The following is a 21,348-nucleotide window of genomic DNA, read 5'->3' as shown; positions in this document are numbered from 1 at the left end:
GTTCTGTCCACAAGTATTCTCATTTGTTGATGCCTATCTCCCGAGTCCCTCCCCACCCTCTCCTCTCTTGGATCTCTGACCAGCAGCCAGCCTGGCCTCTTCTACTGCAGAAGTGCAACACACCACCCTGAACTGACACTCACAACCACATAGGTGCCTGGGACTAGTCCCTCCATCTGTGTACTTACACCTGTCACCAACCTAAATTGCTATGTGGGTACCATGGTGAGACCCTGCTGAAAGTCAGGGCCCTCCAGTAGCATATGGGCCCAGATCCAGCCCTGTCGTGAGTCACTGGCCTGCACCACTAGGCTTACCTGCAGCTAGCCCCTCCAGCTATGCACCTTGATACCTCTGGTCCCCATCATTGGCCTCCACAGCTATGTGTCTGTGGCAAGATCCAGTAGTCACAGTGCTGCACACCAACGGCCAGGACCCCCACAGATGTCAGTACACCTGCCACTGGCACTTGCCTTGATATCAGCAGGGCTACATGTGTGTTTATAACCAGCTCTGTCCCAACACAGGTACATGTACCTGGCCTGCATGGCCAAGAGTGTGCATACCAAGCAGCCTGGGCCACTACTGCTGCTTGCTCTGGTCCTCTCCCTTGTTTACGACAAGGAGGTGCCACTGAAAACCCCAACAGTCCTTGGAGCCGCTGCAGATGCCTGGCAGTGCTTTCCAAAGATCACACAATTGTCAGCGTTGTGGATCCCAATGGCTTGATCCAATGAGTTACACCACAATCCCTGAGACATGGGGCCACACACGCCCCTTCACTGGGAACCCTGCACCATTAACCCAGCATCACAGCAATCTTCAGCGTGTCTCCACCTACAGGGGAAGGTCTTTTCGTAGCAAAGTCAGTCCATGAAGTCTTTTCTTCAGCGTGCAGACACCTAAGCGAGGCTACAGGACTGTGAAGAGTCAGGGAAACAAGACTCAACCGAAGGAATACAGTAAACCTCCAGGAACTGATCCTCCCAAAACAGACATAGAGCATTTACCCCTTTTTCCAGGGTGTCACTGGCCCAAACTGATTTAGTTTTACTTCATCTTGGAACTAGTCATTGATATAGTAAATGAAATTAAGCATGGATGGTTCAGTCAACTCATCTGGGGTGGAATGTAAACTGAGATGCCGAGTACAAATTCAACCTAAGTGTCAAGATAGGTATTGACGATCTTTAAAATGATACCCTTTCACACAAATTTGAAATGTTTAAAGGTGAGTTATCTTAAAACAAAAAAGGGTCAAACTGATACAAATAGGGCAATATACTTAAGAAGAACTGAATTCAGTTCTCTATTACCCACTGAGAACAGCTAAAGTTCTTAACTCTTCAAAACACCCCTCAAGACTCTTAGGAAGAATGCTCAATCCCACATCTATGCACCTACATCTTTATTATAACATATGATTTTACATTTAGCTGTATGTCTTCTCTACTGGAATAGAAACTCTCTAAGGCTGAGGAGAAAATATTCATTTTTCTCTGAGGGTGATAAAATAAAGAACTGACTCATTTGAAAAGACCCTGATGCTGGGAAAGATTAAAGGCGGGAGGAGAAGGGGACACAGAGGATGAGATGGTTGGATGGCATCACCAACTCAATGGACATGAGTTTGAGTAAGCTCTAGGAGTTGGTGATGTACGGGGAAGCCTGGCATGCTGCAGTCCACGGGGTTGCAAAGAGTCGGACACAACTGAGCGACTGAACTGAATAAAATACATTTTCTGACACAGCAGGCACTGAAATGCTCAATGAGTGACTGAATACACATCTGTTTAGATGATTAACATATTCCTGCTGATTTCACACTTAAGAAGTAGTAGATGCAATGTGGATGAGAAATGGAGACTGGTGCATTTTTGGAACTACTTGCTTTTGATGAGACCAGAGATTATCAACTCCTCTAAGGGGAACAACAAAAAGAAAAGCTAGAAGCAGTCAATGCTATTAACACTTTCTCTTTTTATCTGTCTATCCTGTTTTTCTCTTCTGCTAACCATTCTCATATTTCCTTTTTTTTTTTTTTTACCTATGCCTTAAGGCTACTTAAGGGTATCTTCCAGCATCACTCATTTAAAATGATGAAATTAAAATGTAGCTTAATTTAATAATTAATTGCCCACTGTGTTGCCAGACTCAGTTCCATACTATGGACACAAAAACAAGTAAGATAAAACTCGTAACGTAGTAAGGAAATCAGACAAAACCAATATAAAATGAGTATCAAATACTACAGGATATAAATGAGTTCACCTAATTGGGCAAACACATAAACCCTACAGCTATTAGTCATTTAGAATGTTCTGTTAGGTCTTGTATTGTTGGGGAGTTGTTTTAACTCTTTTGTAATGTTAACAGGGAGAAATAAATGGTTGAAATGAAGTATTAGGGGGCACGGTGAAAAGGACACAAATTAAAATGCCTAATATAACTCAAATCAAGGAACAATGCAGGAATTAATTTTTGATTAAACCATTATTTCAATCTGGAGGGGGCAGCACATAGTCAGTCCATTCTACTTTTGCTCAAAACTGTGGTTTTTAGGAAAGACTATGCCATCAACTAATTCTGTCATTCCTACCCATTCTCCCAAACTGACACCAAGTGGGGTAGCATGTTTGAGTCAAGAGGAACTGATTCTAAAACAAAAAAAAGAGACCAAACACATTCTGAAACGAGTGCTCAATGTGAGTCCATCAAACTACAGTTAGGTTCTAACTTAAAATGCAAAATGGTGAAGGAAGCAAGTTCAGAAAATGAAAATATGAACTGTGTTCACACAAGATCTGTACCTATAATACAAAATGTTTACAATGAGAACTTCCCATGTGCTGTTATTTTTTCTTATCAAAATTACCTAATGGAATGCGTCTTTCCTCAAAACAGAAGGGGTACTTTTTTTTTCTTTTGGTCCTGCTGTGCAGCATGTGGGATCTAGTTCCCCGACCAGGGATCAAATCGGTGCCCCCTGCACTGGGAGCATGGAGTCTTAACCACTGGACCAGCAGAGAAGTCGCAGAGTGGGTACTTTTTAAAAGTTAAGTGTCAGAAATTGTGGCTCTAGTGGAATAGCTGGAAACAGCCAGATACAACTGTGCCAGGTTAAAACATCAACTCAGTCTCTGAAGGATTGAATCAAGAAAAAAAGGTACATTCTAAATACTTTAATGCTGTTTTATATTGTGCAAGAGGCACAAGGCATCTACAAAATAGCTATTTCATTAATGTGGTGATGTTATGCTTCTGAAAAATTTACGAAGATTAAAAAATTAGAAGGGTGTGTCTGAAACCTGGCTACAATAATGTGTAAAACTTACTGATCAAACCTCACATGTACCTCTTTACTGTCACAAAAGGCTATGAGATGGCAACAAAATAATGACTAGAACACTTCTGTATTTATTTTCTTGGTAACACTTAAAAAATCTCAAATGGCAGAAATAAAAAATTCGTATAAACACCTCACAGCAAAAGCAAACAAAATCTCAAACTTCTTTAGGTCACAATAACTTACCTCTTAGAAGTAAAATTTTTTTCCAGACCCTCATTGTGAATCAGTTTTGTATCCCCAAACTGCCATGAAGACTGTAGGTCACAGCTTACATCAAGCCGGCACTCGCTGAGAGTATCGTGTATGAAACTATACTCTCTAGTATTGGTGTAACAAGGTGACAAGTAAACTAAAAATAAAGAAAAGGGTAAGCAGTTATTTGTGTTTAAAATGACATCATTGTAGGATAGTTAGGATCTTTGGGAAGGTCATGTACACACTGCTATATTTAAAATGGATAACCAACAAAGACCTACTGGATAATACAAGAAACTTTGCTTAATGTCATGTGCTAGCATGGATGGGAGAGGGGCTGGGGAGTGAATGGATACATGTATATGTATGGCTGAGTCCCTTCATTGTTCACCTGAAACTACAACATTGTTAATTGGCTATACCACAATACAAAATGGTTTTGGTGTTAAAAAAATAAAATAAAATAATATCATTGTACATCTGCACAATGACAACTACAGATATGTATAAGACACAAAATAACCAAGTACTTGGAAGTTTCATTAACATCTGGAGGCATTTATATATATTTAAAGCTTTGTAACAGTAATACAGACTTCCTATACCTGGTATAAATGAAAATAGGAACCTTGTCTTACTCCACTTACCTACTGGGAGTTCTTAAAAGCTGACACAGATATACTTGATAGTATATAGACGACTCATTTTCAACTTAAGATGTACAGGCTCTACAATATACATTGTTACACAAACCTTGTAGCTATGTTAGGTCATGAACATTTGTTGTATTTCCCCCAAATAAGGCAACCTATATACTAGTAAACTATTTGGTTATTTTGACTTGCACTAATACCAGAACATCTTTATAAACTCCTGACTGATATGGTGGCATGAGTAAGAAGCACAGTCGTTCAGAGGACAGTGAGCAATGTTTTAAGCATTGTTATGTTAAGTAGATACATTAAAGAATCAAAACCTTTAAGGAAGAGGACCTAGAGGAAATTGTGGAATACAGCTGATTCTTGTTATTTGTGGAAGTTACAGTATATTAAAGTTGCTGCCAACCTTGAATCAGTGAATACTGAACTATTAATATTAATCTTGGTAGAAATACAGGGTTAGGTTCCTGTGAGCCTCTGGTGACATTTTTGACAACTGGAATGCCATGTGCAGTAAGCTTACCTGCCAACATCTCTGTAAAACAAGCCAGTCTCATCTGGGTTGGAAACTTGCCACATAACCTTTTCCTGTATAACACTCAGCAGGTGTCTTTGAAGTTCTTCCCCTGTCTCCTGTTCTGCAGAACCTGCCTGCATCCATTATCACCTTCTGAAATGTGGGAGCCAGCAAGCTCTAGCCAAGAAGGGCTTAACATTCTCTTTACCCTTGGTACCACGATCACATGTCTCTTTGGCTTTTCATCTTCCAACAATGCTGCCCACAAGCTTTTTACTGGTGGTCATCTCGTGAATCTACAAATATAGATTCCATTCTCTCCACAGGAAAGGTACTCAAATGTTCCTTCAACACTTTCTGGAGAGGCTTGATGTACAAATCGGTGAATTTTGCTTTCCTTTTTCTGAATGTGCCATATTTTTAGCCAACAGTCCTGTAACTTTATGTTATAGTGTAGCTTATGTAACATGCATTTTCTTTGTAAGGCACATCATAGACCTCTTGAGCTTAGGAACACTAGACAGCATTTCAGCATTACATGGTGGAGGCCATTTTAAATGGTGACATCACCAATAAAAATGCAAACGACACAGCACTAAACAAGTGGTGAAAGGACCCTTGACTATAATATGGCAGCTGGAGAAGGATGCAGAGCGCTGTCTCATCTGGGCGCAAGTGCGTCAAGTGCTCACATTTTCCCCATTCTGCATATGCCTGCAAGCGACTGGAAGTGCTGCTGCTGAGCACTGGTGCTGGGGTTACAAACACATTTTAGCGAGTAGGAGAATTTGAAAATGCAGCAAATATGGAGTCTGTGAATAATGAGGATCAGTGATATATATAACTTAAGGCAATTTCCATATACATGAATCTAACATACACAATGGTCCTCTGTATTTAACAATCAACAGAATAAGACCGTGGCAAAACTAACACAAAATACTACAAACCTCTGTTTTTCAAAAACAACTTATTCTTCACCTCCTTTCCATTTAATTTTCACTTTGATATTTGTAACAATTCGTTACAAAATTTGGTCATTTCATAAGATAAGATTTTGTGCATGTGTGCTTGTGTTTAACTTATGTTGAAGTGAATATAGATCATACGACATTTTTATAGAGGCTCCATATATATACTCTTAGCCCAAACTCCCCAGTGTAAACACTTCATGTAACTATAATAAAATATGAAAACCAGAAAAATGACATTGGTATAAAACACAGATCTCATTAATATTTTACTAGCTTTATGTGCAGTTATGTGTGTGAGGGTAGTTCTATGCAATTTTATCACATGTGTAGATTCATGTAACAACCACTATAATCAAGATACATAACTGTTCCATCACCACAAAGATCATTCTTATTCTACTCCTTTACATATAGTAATACTGATAACCCCATTCCTCTTCTCTGCCTCTGAATCCTAGAACTACCAATCTGTTCTCCATCTCTATACTTTCATCATTTCAAGAATGTTTTGTAAATGGAGCTTTATATTTACAATATAAAATTGTATTATATTTACAATTAATATTTACAACCTATGGAGACTGGCTTTTTAAATTCAGCATATTGCTTTTGAGATTCAATCAAGCTGATGATGCAGTAAATCTTTTTTTTTAACTTGCTAAGTATCCCACGGTATGGATGCACATACTTTAACCATTTACTCCATGTTCATTTACTCAAATCAGGGTGATTAACAATTTTTGGCTACTACAAATAAAGCTGCTATAAACATTTCCATATAGGTTTTAGTGTGGACGTAAGCATCCATTTCTCTGGGATAAATGCCCCAAAGTACAACTGCAGGGTCATATGGTAGTTGCAGGTTTAGTTTTTCAAGAAACCATCAAACTTTTTCAAAAATGGATGAACTATCTTACGCTTCCATTGGTTGCATGACTGATCTGGCTTCATATTCTTCCTAGCTTTTGGCATTTTTATTCTTATTTCAGCTGTTGTAACAAGCATAAAGGGACCCCCTACTGTGGTTTTCATTAGCATTTTGTTAATGGCTAAGATACCGAATATCACTTTTGTGCTTATTTGCCAATCTATACATTCTCTTTAGTGAAATGACTATTCATGTCTTTTTCCTGTTTTCTGGTTGTTTCCACTTTATGATTCATCTAGCCCAGCATTTCGCATTATATACTCTGCATATAAGTTAAATAAACAGGGTGAAAATATACAGCATTGACCTCCTTTTCCAGTTCTGAACTAGTCTGTTGTTCCATGTCCGGTTCTAACTATTGCTTCTTGAGCTGCATACAGGCTTCTCAGGGGGAGGGCAAGGTGGTCTAGTATTCTCAACTTTTAAGAGTTTTGCACAGTTTGTTGTGATCCACACAGTCAAAGGCTTTAGTGTAGTCAATGAAGCAGATGTTTTTCTGGAATTCTCTTGCTTTTTCAATGATCCAACGGATGTTGGCAATTTGATCTCTGGTTCCTCTGCCGTTTCTAAATCCAGTTTGTATATCTGGAAGTACTTGGTCACGTACTATTGGAGCCTAGCTTGAAGGATTTTGAGCATTACCTTGCTAACATATGAAATGAATTCAACTGTGCAGCAGTTTGAGCATTCTTTGGCATTGTCCTTCTTTGGGACTGGAATGAAAACTGACCTTTTCCAGTCCCGTGGCCACTGCTGAGTTTTCCAAATTTGCTGATGTACCGAGTACAGCACATTCACAGCATCATCTTTTAGGATTTGAAATAGCTCAGTTGTGATTTCATAACCTTCTCTAGGTTTGTCCTAAGGCCTACTTGATTTCACACTCCAGGATGTCTGGCTCTAGGTGAGTGGTTATCTGGGTCACTAAGACCTGTTTTGTACGATTCTTCTGTGTATTCTTGCCACCTCTTCTTAATCTCTTCTGCTTGTTAGGTCCTTGCCATTTCTGTCCTTTATTGATCTCATCTTTGCAAGAAATGTTCCCTTGGTATCTCTAATTTTCTTGAAGAGATCTCTAGTCTTTCCCATTCTATTGTTTTCCTCTATTTCTTTGCACTGTTCACTTAAGAAGGCTTTCTTATCTCTCCTTGCTATTCTTTGTAACTCTGCATTCAAATGGGTATATCTTTCCTTGTCCCCTTTGTCTTTTGCTTCTCTTCTTTTCTCAGCTATTTGTAAAGCCTCCTCAAATAACCATTTTTCCTTCTTGCATTTCTTTTTCTTGGGGATGGTTTTGGTCACCACCTCTTGTACAATGCTATGAACCTCCATCCATAGTTCTTCAGGCACTCTATCAGACCTAATCCCCTGAATCTATTTGTCACTTCCACTGTATAATCAGAAGGGATTTGATTGAGGTCATACCTGAATGGCCTAGTGGTTTTCTCTACTTTCTTTAAGTCTGAATTTTCCAATAAGGAGCTCATGATCTGAAGTCACAATCAGCTTCAGGTGTTTTTTGCTAACTGTATAGAGCCTCTCCATCTTCAGCTGCAAAGAATATAATCAATCTGATTTCAGTATTGATCATCTGGTGATGTCCATGTGTAGCGTCATCTGTTGTGTTGTTGGAAGGGGGTGTTTCCTATGACCTGTGTGTTTTCTTGGCAAAACTCTATTAGCCTTTGCCCTGCTTCATTTTGTACTCCAAGGCCAAATTTTTCTGTTACTCCAGGTGTGGCTTTCTACTTTAGCATTTTAATCCCATATGATGAAAAGAACATCTTTTTTTTTTGGTGTTAGTTCTAGAAGGTCTTATAGGTCTTCATAAAACTGTTCCACTTCAGCTTCTTCAGCATTAATGGTTGGGGCACTGTGGTGCTGAATGTGGATCACCGTGATGTTGAATGGTTAGCCTTTGAAACAAACAGAGATCATTGGGTTGTTTTTGAGGCTGCACTCAAGTACTGCATTTTGGACTCTTCTGTTGACTATGAGGGCTACTCTATTTCTTCTCAGGGATTCTTGCCCACAATAGTAGATATAATGGTCATCTGAATTAAATTTGCTCATTCCTATCCATTTTAGTTCACTGATTCCTAAAATGTTGATATTCACTCTTGACATCTCCTGTTTGACCACATCCAATTCACCTTGACTCATGAACCTAACACTCCATGTTCCTATGCAATACTGTTCTTTACAGCATCAAACTTTACTGTCACCACCACTGTGTCAGTCACTCTGTCGTGCCTGATTCCTTGCAACCCCATGGACTGCAGCCCACCAGGCTCTTCTGTCCATGGTATTTTCCAGGCAAGGATACTGGAGTGGTTTGCCATTTCCTTCTCCAGGGGATCTTCCTTCTCCAGGGATGGAACCCAGGTCTCCTACACTGCAGGCAGATTCTTTACTGACTGAGCTACCAGGGAATCCCATCCACAACTAGGCATCATTTGCTTTGGCTCAGCCTCTTCATTCTTTCTGGAGCCTACTTCTCCGCTCTTTACCTGTAACATACTGGATACCTACTTACCTGGGGGGGCGCATCTTCCAGTGTCATATTTTTTTGCCTTTTCATACTTTTCATGGGATTCTCAAGGCAAGAATACTGGTTTGCCATTCTCATCTCTAGTGTACCATGTTTTGTGAGAACTCTCCACCATGACCCATCCATCTTGGGTGGCACAGCATGGCTCATAATTTCATTGAGTTACACAAGGCTGTGGTCCATGTGATCATTTTGGTTGGTTTTCTGGGATTATGGTTTTTGTTCTGGAGGTTAGCTATATGTATTTTTTACATACTTTTTTTTTTTTAATCAAGTTGAGAAGTTCTGTATTCTTAGTGTGCTGAGTCTTTATTATGAATGTTGATTTCTGTCAAGTTTTTTTCTGCATAAATTTATATGATCATGTGATTGTTATTTCTTGTCCTGTGAATACAGATTGACTTTCAGATACCAAACCAGTCTTGCATCCCTTGAATAAAACTCCCTTGGTTATAATATATAATTCATTTTATACATCGCTGAATACTATTTCTTTATATTTTATATAGAATTTATGTGTTAAAGTTCATGATGGGTATTGGTCTGTAGTTTTATTTTTTTGTATTACATTTGTTTAGCTTTGATACCAGGATAACACTATACTAATAGTTATTCTTTCCTCTTTTATTTTATAGAAGAAATTGTAAAGGATTTGTATTAGCTCCTTTCTTTAATGTCGAGTAGAATTCTTCAGTGAAACCATCTGGGCCTGGGGATTTCTTTTCCAACAGTTTTTTCAACTATGAATTCAATTTCTATAATACAGACATATCTTGGAGACGTTGTGTGTTCAGCTCCAGACCACCACAATAAAGTCTATTAGGTGTGCAACACCATTATGTTTAAAAAACAATATATATAACCTTGATTTTAAATAATTTATTGCTACAAAAATGCTAACAATCATTTGAGGCTTCAGTGAGTCATAATCTTTTTGCAACAGTAATATCAAAGATCACGAATCACAGATCATTAACAAATGTAACAGCAAAGAAGTTTGAAATACTGTGAGAATTACAAAAATTTGATACAGAGACACAAAGTGAGTGATTGCTGTTGGAAAATAGGCACCAATAGACTTGCCTGATACAGTGTTGCCACAAACCTTCAATTTGTAAAAAAACACAGTTATCTGTGAAGAGCAACAAAATGAGGAATGCCTGCAGTTATAAGGCTATTATGATCTGTTTAGTACTGTGTGAGTTTTGGTACTTTGTACTTTTTAACAAACTGGCCCATTTCATGTAAGTTGTAAAGTTTATGTACTTAGATCTGTTCATAATATTCTCTTATTATGCTTTCAATTCTGTGGCTCAGTAGTGATATATTATGTCATTTCTGAGAGTTGTAGTTTGTATCTTTTTTGTCAAGCACACTACAGGTAACCTTCCTAAAGTTTTATTAACTTCTTTATCTTTTCAACCAGCTTCTTAATTTCATTTTTTTCTTTCTTCTTGTTATGGGCTTATCCAGTTATTCTTTTTCTCATTCCCTAAGAAGGAAACTTAAGACTACTGGTTTTAAACCTATTTTCTAATGGAAGTATTTAGTGTTATAAATTTGTCAGCCATGATTCACTTGTTGTCCTCAAATTTTGATAACTTACATCTCCTTTTTTATTCAATGTATTTCTGAAATGTCATGAATATTTAGAAATGTGTTGTTTACTTTTCATGTGTTCAAAGACTTATCTAATGCTTTCTATCATTAATTTCTAGATTACTTGACTTCAGTTCTTTTAAATATGTTGAAATGTGTTTCATGGCCCAACACATCGTCTATCTTGCTGAGCATCAAATTAGTTCTTGAAAAGAATGTCTGTTCTACTGTTGTTGTGTAGAGTATAATGTTATAATAATGTGCAAATGTCAATTAGATCTTGTTAGTTGACAAAGGTAAGTTCTTCTATATCTTCACTGATTTTTTTGTCTCGGTAGTTCTACTGGTTGTTGAGAGAGATGTACTGAAATCACCAACTGCCATTCCAGATTTGCCCAGTTTTCCTTTCAGTTCTGTCAGTTCTGCTTCATGGATTCTGAAGCTTTGTTGTTTAGGGGTACATATTTAGGACTGCTGCATCTTACTAGTGGATTTATGCAATATTCCCTTCTGTTCCTGGAATTTTCATTCCTCTGAAGTCTACTGATATAAATAGCCACTCTGCTTTATTCTGATTATTTGCATGGCTTATCTTTCTCGATACACTTACTTTAAACCAACTTATATCCCTAAAGTGCATTTGTCAACAGTATATAATTGGGTCATGGTTTTTTTTCAATCCATTGTGTAAACATCTTAACTGGTATGAGATAAATTATATTTAATATAACTGATACAATAGGGCTTAAGCCTGCCATTTTACTGTTTATTTTTCCCTCAGCTGTTCAATTCTCTACTTTACTTTTTTTGCCTTCCTGTGGGTTACTTGAACATTTTTTAAATTCCATTTTGATTTATCCATAGTGTCTTTATAAACAACTTTTAATTCTGAGATAACTGCGTACGTGTGCTTGTGTCCGACTCTCTGTGACCCCATGAACTGCAGACTGCCAGGCTCCTCTGTCCTTGTTCCAACTGTCAAACAAACTTAGAAAACTCAAGAGGAGGACTCCCAATTATATTTCCCTGTATTTCTACTCTCCTTTGTTCCTCCTTCATTCCTAATGTTCCCAGCTTCTTTCGTCATTTTCTGCTTGGAAACTTTGTTTAGCCATTCTACACTAAGATTTACTAGTGAAAAATTTTTAGTTTTACTTCATCTGAGAATGTCTATTTCAGTTCTATTCCTGAGGATATTTTTCTGGGTACAGTTCTTTTCTTTCCACTCTTAAAAAATGTTGTACCACTTCCTCTGGGCTCCATGGTTTCTAATGAGAGATCTGCCATTCAATTTTTCCCCAATAAAAACATTTAGTTGCTGTCAAGATTTTTTCTGTTCTTAATTTTCAGAAGTTTGATTATGATGTGCCTTGTCATGGACTTCTCTGGCTTTATCCTGTTTAGGGTTCACTCAACCTTTTGATTGTATGTTGTTGTTTAGTTGTTAAGACACATCTGACTCTTTGCAACCCTATGGACTGTAACCTGCCAGGTTCCTCTGTCCATAGGATTTTCCAGGCAAGAATACTGGAGTGGGTTGCCATTTCCTTCTCCAGGGAATCTTCCCAATCCAGGCATCAAACGTTTCTTGCATCTCCTTCATTGACAGGCAGATTCTTTACCACTGCACCAGCTGGGATTGTATAGGTTTATGCCTTTTGCCAAGTTTGGGGAACTTTCAGACAGTATTTATTCAAATACTCTTTCAGCTCTATGCTCTATTCTACTTCTGAAGCTCTGAGAACAGAGAAATTAGGTCTTTTATTATTGTTCCACAGGTTCCTGAGGCTCTGTTATTTGATGTCTTCTCTGTTGTTTAGGCTGGGTAATTTGTTACTGTATCGTCCAATTCACTATTTCTTTCCAAAATCTTCTCAATTCCTCTCTGGAACCCATCCAATTAGTTTTTATTTCAATTATTGCATTTTTCAGTTCCAAAACTTCTACTTAGTTCTTTATTACATTTTCCATTTCTTTCTTGCAATTTTCCATTTGTTTCAAAAGTGTTTGTAATTGGTTGTTGAAGCATCATTAGAATGACTTTAATTTTTTAATTGGTAGAAATGATGACTGGTTTAAAAGCCTTGTCAGATAATTTCAACATCTGTTTTATCGTGTTGCTGGCATTTGTTGATTCTTCTTTTCTCATTCAAGTTGGGATTTTCCTGATGTGTGGTAAGATGATTTTTTAAATACTTTGGTCATTTGGAATACTGTTAAGAAACTCCAGAACATATTCAATCTTGTGGTAACAAGACTCTACTAAGACTAAGCCACAGGGGTAACTGTGCCTGTAGGAGAAGGCTGGGGGTGGGGAGGCTAACTCTTTACCACCAGGAAGTACTGGCTCTCCACAGCGTCTCCACCGACACCCTGGTGGTGATGGGGGTTGGGGCGGGGTGGGCGGTTGTCTTGTTACCAGGAGAAAGAGGTAGAAGTCAATGCTCCTGACTCAGCCTCCACTGACACTGTGGGAGGGGGACAGACATCCCGTTACCGGGGTATGTGACAGAAATCTAGGCTCCCCTCTTGGTCTTCACTGACTCTGCTCCCACCGAGTGTCTGATGCCCACTGGCAACTCATCACCACAGGGCAGGTGTAGAAATCCACAGACACTGTAGGGGCAGGGGACAGCAGCGAGGGGACCGTATGCAGTTCCATGAAGGGAAAGGCGCAGGCACAGGAGGAGGTGGAGGTGGAAGTCTAGGCCCTGCATCTACACTTGGCTGAGAAAAGGAAGAGACGCTGCGTTGTTTCTTCCTCCAGGTGATTTTCAGGAGTAGAGTGTTCACTGTCAAAGAGGTTTCTGACATTCTAACTTACCCTACTCCCAGTCCTTGACAAAACAGACCAGACTTTTCTTAGGGCTTTTTGTGTCTGTAAAACTTGGCATTTCTCAGTTGTGGTCTTCCAGTTTGAGACATGAAGGAAACAAAAAGAAAATCTGAAGAACTTAATGCTGTGTCATTCCTTAACTCCCAGGGTCCCACACAGGCCCATCTTCTTCTCTCCACCCTTCAAAGTCTTGTTTGTTTTATGTGTGATGTCCAGTGTTTTTAATTGTGTACTTAGTGGGAGTGATAGGAGACATGTATCTATCTTACTTTGTGTGGGAAAAAAGTACATGTGTGTTTAAGGAATTAAAGGCCTAACTTAAGCTAATTTTATGAAGAGTCAAAATAGAAGATGAGCATAAACTAAGATCAGAGAAATGCAGTAATAGTTATGAAATAATTCCATATTCCATTGAATTATTACCTTTCCCAGCTGTCCTCCTGATCTTGGGAATGGTGAATTTTTTCAAAGGTTTGCCATTTATGCCAGTAACAAATAAAGGTTCACTGGTTGAGTTCATTTTCCATAGAGTCTTGTATTTAGCAATCTCTTTCATTTCCATTTTGTTGGTGGCCTAAAATCAACCCAAAGTTATTAAGCAAAAGGTCAATAATAATAAAAGGCAATGGCAGTAAAACTGTTTAAAAGTTCATATTTGGAATTGAATAAAGATATATTTTTAGTCACACAACAGATTTCAATCTCATTTTGCAGGTTACTCAAAATAGAAAATGAATTAACTTTCAATATTATATACTATTTAAAATATTTTGTAGTTTCTTTTTTTTTTTACTCATTTATTTATTTTAATTTGGCTGTTCTGGGTCTTAGTTGTGGCTGGCAGGATCTAGCTCCTTGTCCAGGGATCAAACCCAGGCCCCCTGCACTGGGAGTGCAGAGCCTTAGCCTTTGGACCACCAGGGAAATCCCTATTTTGTAGTTTCTCACAGACATTTTTCTGGCACTTTAAACCTTCTGTGTTTCCAAAAAGCTTAATAACTTCTAAACAACAATTTTTATTATCATTTTGTAAAATTCTTGCCAAGTAGCTATTTTTTAAAACATTTTTCCTATGGACTTCTGTGAATTTAATATATTCTCTAAATTAGAATCTTTGGCTTTTGGAAAAACCTTTATGAAAGTTGTAAATCAACTACTGCATTGGTATCCCTACAACTGATGGGCTAAAACAGTCAACCACCGTTGTTCCACAGTATCACTACCAATGGATTAAGACATTATACATTGTCATACCACTATTCCTTTTCCTCCTTTCAACCTTTTCCACAAACATACACACATACATTAATTAACCTTCCAAGTAGAACTCAAACAGGATATCAAAGGAAACCTATGGTGCCCACACATAGAGAAATATATGCGCAAAGATATATTTTTCATGCCATTTCATAATATGGTGCTGGGCCTCCTGAAACCATCAACTGTTATAAAGAGCTGCCAAAATTCTACAGAAGGGTCACGAAGGAAAAGATTCTATAGAAGGTTCACAAGTAGTTACTCTCCCAATCCCCACTCCTTCATTCTTTGTGAAAGGTGATCTCTCAATCTCACAAACATGGTTCAAAACAGAGAATGGACTGAGACCTGTAGGAAGAGAAGAAAACCAGCCTTTCTCTCATCCAGTCACGTGGAGAGACACCAGGGTTGGTGCCTACTAACAAGAATCCCCCTAAGATATACCAGCTCCAGAGACTGACATGTTCACATGGAATTTTCATGAGGAAAAAAAGAGTAATTTATTTATAGAATAATTCACATTACAAAAACCTCTTCATTGTGATCTATACCTACTCCACACAAAGGTACACAACCATCAGTTGAATATACTTGAAGAACTTCATGCTGTGACGATATTTTCTTTAACTACAGTTAAACTGTATTTTCAGTTAAGATGGGTAATATTTCAGCTCTATGGTTCCTTATAAAATGTTTTCCTAGTAGAATGTACTAATACAGTAAAGACTTCTGAGATTTACTCATTTTGTTCCTCAGTGCTTAAGATAATACTTAGCCACAAAGTGGCTAAAAAATGTACGTTAAAAACTGTCTGATGAAAGATGAATATTCAGGGAACAACAGTATCCAACTTTCTTCATTAAGTTGTATCCAGCAAGTTTTCAAGGGTAACCTTTCAAGTAAGAATAATACATCTTTAAATTCAACCCAAACAACTCAGCCACATTAAAGTGGTAACAAATTTATAATTTCTTCATGCGCATATATTACAGTCCTATATCCATTTATATTATTTATTTTTACATACAGATGCAAAGATACATCACACTATACTACGAAATATACACAACAGTCCTATAATCATTATCTATGTATTTATATATATTGTCTATTTTTCTATATGTAAAAATAAAATCAGGAAGTATGAACCCAGCAGGTTCATGTTATGGCTGTCCTATAAGGTCCTGGGTTATCTGGGTGAGAGTAAAGAAAAAAAATCAACACTAAAAACTTTAAGAATAGTTAACGGACAAGACACTGAACTTGGTAAGTCCTTAACAGATACTAGAATGAATGAATGAACTGAAGATCAAACAAAGAAACCAAAACCAAAAAGCTTCCCCAACAACTAAAATGTCTATTCATACAGATCCTAAGAGTGTGTATATTATGAACAACTTTAAGCCAAAACACTTAAAGATTACACAAAACAATAAATTCTGGGAAAAAATTAATTTACTAAAGTTGCAAGAAGAAATTAACATAATGCATCATCCTATCACATTAAGATGAAGTTGAATCAGTAGTTACAAATTGATTCTAAAGATAAAAATAATGATATTAATATATCATAAGCAAGCTAAGTATATCCAAGGATGTAAGAGAGATTTAATATGTGTATTTTATTTACTATATAAACCTTAAAGGAGGAAAAAATCAAGTGATTATCTCAATAAATGAAAAGAAATCAGCTAATCAAATTCAAAATTCACTTATGATTAAAAAAAGTCTTAAGAAAGCATTCATTAACTTGATACATTATTTGCTGAAAATTCACAGCAAATTGGTAAATATCCAATGCACTCCTTTTAAATTTGGAATAAAACAAGGATACCACTGTCTCTGCTTCCTTTGAACAATGTCCTGGAGGTGCTCATAAGGGCAGAAGACAAGACGTAAACAGTCTAAAGGAACTAAAACGCTGAAGGGGAAAGGGAAAGGGCTTGAGAATTTCCGGGAGTGAAACAGAATGACTTTCAGCTTGTAAGAGAAAGATTAGACTCAAACAACACAGATTAAGAATGAATTTTACTGAAAACAGGTAAAAAATCACAATGGTTCAATTTTTGGTTCTACCATTAATTAGATATGCTGTGTGAGGCAAAAGGTCTAACTTCTCTGAGCCTAATAGTATCCATACCTCACATGGTTGCAGAAGCTGCTACAAAACAATTGCATACAATCAACTGTTAAGTGATAGCCTGAAGCCTATAATATGGAACCAACTTATAGAGTTCATCAAGAAGCAGTATTGCAAAGAAGGTTCAAAGTCAAGTGATAATGGTTCTAACTCTCAATCTGCAATTAAACAACTTTCTTTATTTCCTCTAACAATTTTCTAGAAAACTTAATTTACTGAATACTTTGTAGTGCATGACTGTGCTGGGATTATGAATCCTAACACACTTTTCAGAGACAACTTGGTGGCAAAGGAATAAATCCCTTCTACGTCAAATAGCCAGTCTAAAGACAGTCCTTATAAAGTTTTCTTAAAAGAACATTTGTGCTGAGTTTCCTAAGACTATCATTAAAAATTAAGGACTTGAGACCACTGGTTATGAATTATAGATTACTACACAAACCTCCAAAATCTTCTACCTGATTACTATCCAAAAATCCTTAATAACATAACTTGGTATTTTAACTGAACGACCTAGGAGAGCCCTAGAGTTATTTATTTACTTGGCAGTGCTGGGTCTTAGTTGTAGCATGTGGGATCTAGTTCCCTGACCGGGGATCGAACCCAGGGCCACTGCACTGGGAGCTCAGAGTCTTAGCCGTGGGACCACCAGGGAAGTCCCTAGAGTTTCTTAATAAGACTCAAGTGCTATCAGTTATGAAAAGGTTTCCTAGTATAAAGCAATTAAAGACGACTGTAGCTACATGAAATAACCAGTTAGAAAGTTTTTTTCAGTTCTCTTTCAAACTTTCACATTAGCTTGCTAACTTACTTTCAATATCTCTAAAAGTTTGCTAATCTCTTTTTAACAAAAAGAATGTCTCAGTTTCAGGATTTTCTGGCAAATGACACTGTTCCATCTAATTTTTACAATTATCTTTTTGATTTTTACAAGTAATACTGATTTTCTACTTACTTTCCACTCCCAAGTATACTTCAGTAAAAAATAGTTCTATTATAAACCATTAAAGACATTATCGTAATGGTGATGTGCAGATATAGCAAAGATCATCCCTTTTCCAGTAATCTCAGAAAAGAGTACCTGAGTAAATAAATGAATAAATATTCTTGGAACCTGAGTCACACACAGATAAATTCTAAATTCTTCAGCAGAGTTCTAAATAGTTGAAAGTAAGAATTTTGATAAAAGGTTCAATCAGGTCTATATGTGATAAACTACATACACATTTAATGAGATTAAGTCAAGAATTCCCCAACTAGGACAATATGATGTTAAGATGAAATATGTTTTAGTCCAACTTTTCATTTTATAGATCAGGGTTTGGCAAACTATAGCCTGTGCATCCAATCCAGCCCACTACTAGTTTTTGTAGAGCCCACAGCTAAACAGTTAAAAAAAAAAAAATTAAGGATAGTATTTCATGTCATTTGAAAAATTATATGAAATTCAAATTTCAGGATCTGTAGGAAGTTTTACTGGAATATAGCCACACTTATTGTCTGTGGCTGCTTTCCTACTAGAACAGCAGGGTTGAGTAAATATGAGACCCTTGGCACACAAAGACTAAAATATTTACCATCTAGCCCTTTATAGAAAAAGTTTGCCAACCTCTGTTGTAAATGAAACAACTAAGTATCAAAGAATCAGGATGATAAAAACTAGACTTTATAACTTCCATTTTAGGGTTTTTTCTCCTACACTCCCATTGTTTCAATTAGTTTTCCACTGTATCCTGAGTTTCATTTCCACCCACTTTGCTTCTCTGTATCTACCCCCATATTTAACCAGGTTCACACCTGATCAAGTAAAAAGCAAAACAGACAAAACCCGCCAGGGACAGATTTGCCCCCTCTAGATCACCATGGGGTCGCAAAGAGTCGGACACATCTGAGCAACTGAGCTGAACTGAGATCACTTCCTACTTCCTCCGCAATTTACTTCTATTTCTACCTCCATTACTCTACCTAAACAGCAGTCTTCAGTCACCAATGGTTTCCACGTCAGTATCTCATTCACATAGTACGTTTCTGATTCATAGCTTACTTGGCCCCTCTACCTTGAAACTGGTGACCAGTCTCTTCTTGAAATAAAAGCCTGACTTGAAATAATGCCCTGACTTCTGTGACTTCATAATCCTGATTTTACAGCTACTGCTCAGGAGTGTTTTCTTAGTCTCTTAGCAACTTATCTGTCTTTACCTGGCCTTTATTTTCTTTTAAGTTTTACTTGTATATAAGATACATTTAAAAATATTCTCTTAAATTTTCTTTTAGTATTTGGCCAAACTAATCTTTGTAAATAATAAAAATAATACTCGGTGGTTTTAATTTGCATTTCTTTCATTATTAGCGAGATTGAGTCATCCTGTTTATTCTCTGAATCACTTGTTCCAATCTTTTTCTCTTGTTTTTCAGCTAGAATGGTCTTTTAGTTAATGATTTGTGAGGACTCTATATATACAGGAATTAACTTTTGCCTGTCATCAGTGTTCAACATTTTTGTCTTTTAGTTTTGTTGACAGCATTTTCCTCCCATAGAAAAACTAATTTTTGTGTAGTCTAGGGATGAGATGGTTGCATGGCATCACCGACTCAATGGACATGAGTTTGAGCAAGCTGTGGGAGTTGGTGATGGACAGGGAAGCCTGGCGTGCTGCAGTCCATGGGGTCTCAAAGAGCTGGACACGACTGAGCGATTGAACTGAACTGAACTTCTCAGTCAGTTAGTATACTGGATTTTTTTATTATCACCAGAAGTATATGAGTTCCAGTTGCTCAATACCCTCACTGACACTTCATATTGGCAAACTTCAGTTCTTGTCAATATGGTGCACATATCTCATTGTGGTTAGTTTGCACTACTCTGGTTTTTGATGAGATCAATCATCTCCTGGGTATATTTATTGGTCATTTGTGTTTTCACCTTTGTGAAATGCCTGTTTAAGTTTTTTCTCACTTTTATGTAAAGCTGTTTATTCTATTCAATGTATTTGTAAGAAAAGAGAGACTAACTCTTGACGAAGTATACTTGTCGCAAATAATTTCTCCCATGTTTTTAAAACTTGTCATTATACTTCTTTAAACAAAAAGATCTAATTTTAATGCAGTCAAAATTATAGATTTTCCTTTATATTGGTGCTTTTTCACTTTTGATCAACCTTAAGAAAGAAGTGCTGAAGATGGTGGAGTAAAAAGACCCTGGGTTCATCTCCTCTCACAAGCACACCAAAATAACTATCTGCAGAAAAACCACTGATAAGAAGACTGGGACCTACCAGAAAAGATCTTCTACAGCTAAAGACTTAAAACACAGAACCACATCAAGACCACCAACATCATACTCAACAGTGAAAAGCTGAAAGCACTCCCACTAAAATCAGGAACAAGACAAGAATGCCCACTCTTGCCATTTTTATTCAATACAGTTTTGGAAGTCCCAGCCACAGCAATCATGTTTTAAAGAATTTATTCCAAGGTGTTTTATGGTTTTTAAATCACTACATGATATACTATGGATTTTTCAAATTTACATTTTATTCACTGCTAAATTCAGACTTAAATTGAAGAAAGTAGGGAAAACCACTAGTCCATTCAGGTATGACCTAGATCAAATCCCTTATGAGTATACAGTGGAAGTGACAAATAGATTTAAGGGACTAGACCTGATAGACAGAGTGCCTGATGAACTATGGACAGAGGTTCGTGACATGGTACAGGAGACAGGGATCAAGAAAATTCCCATGGAAAAGAAATGCAAAAAAGCAAAATGGCTGTCTGAGGAGGCCTTACAGATAGCTGGGAAGAGAAGAGAAGCGAAAAGCAAAGGAGAAAAGGAAAGATATTCGCATCTGAATGCAGAGTTCCAAAGAATAGCAAGGAGAGATAAGAAAGTCTTCCTCAGCGATCAGTGCAAAGAAATAGAGGAAAACAACAGATTGGGAAAGACTAGAGATCTCTTCAAGAAAATTAGAGATACCAAAGGAACATTTCATGCAAAGATAGGCTCGATAAAGGACAGAAATGGTATGGACCTAACAGAAGCAGAAGATATTAAGAAGAGGTGGCAAGAACACACAGAAGAACTGTACAAAAAAGATCTTCACGACCCAGATAATCATGATGGTGTGATCACTCACCTAGAGCGAGACATCCTGGAATGTGAAGTCAAGTGGGCCTTAGAAAGCATCACTACGAACAAAGCTAGTGGAGGTGATGGAATTCCAGTTGAGCTATTTCAAATCCTCAAAGGTGATGCTGTGAAAGTGCTGCACTCGATATGCCAGCAAATTTGGAAAACTCAGCAGTGGCCACAGGACTGGAAGAGGTCAGTCTTCGTTCCAATC

General features: G+C 37.4%; 1 protein-coding gene across 1 annotated transcript in view; it reads right to left on the bottom strand.

Annotated features, from left to right (window-relative positions):
* TEX15 (testis expressed 15, meiosis and synapsis associated) overlaps window positions 1-21,348 on the bottom strand; it is a 66,850-nt gene that overhangs the window by 31,911 nt on the left and 13,591 nt on the right. Inside the window, 2 exon segments of the mRNA XM_081523501.1 lie at window positions 3,533-3,698; window positions 14,032-14,182. Coding sequence (XP_081379627.1) covers window positions 3,533-3,698; window positions 14,032-14,182 — 317 coding nt within the window.

This window comes from Giraffa tippelskirchi, chromosome 8, assembly GCF_054371585.1.
Source record: "Giraffa tippelskirchi isolate mGirTip1 chromosome 8, T2T-mGirTip1v1.2.pri, whole genome shotgun sequence".
Classification (NCBI taxonomy): domain Eukaryota; kingdom Metazoa; phylum Chordata; class Mammalia; order Artiodactyla; family Giraffidae; genus Giraffa; species Giraffa tippelskirchi.
This window is presented reverse-complemented; position numbering and strand designations above follow the sequence as displayed.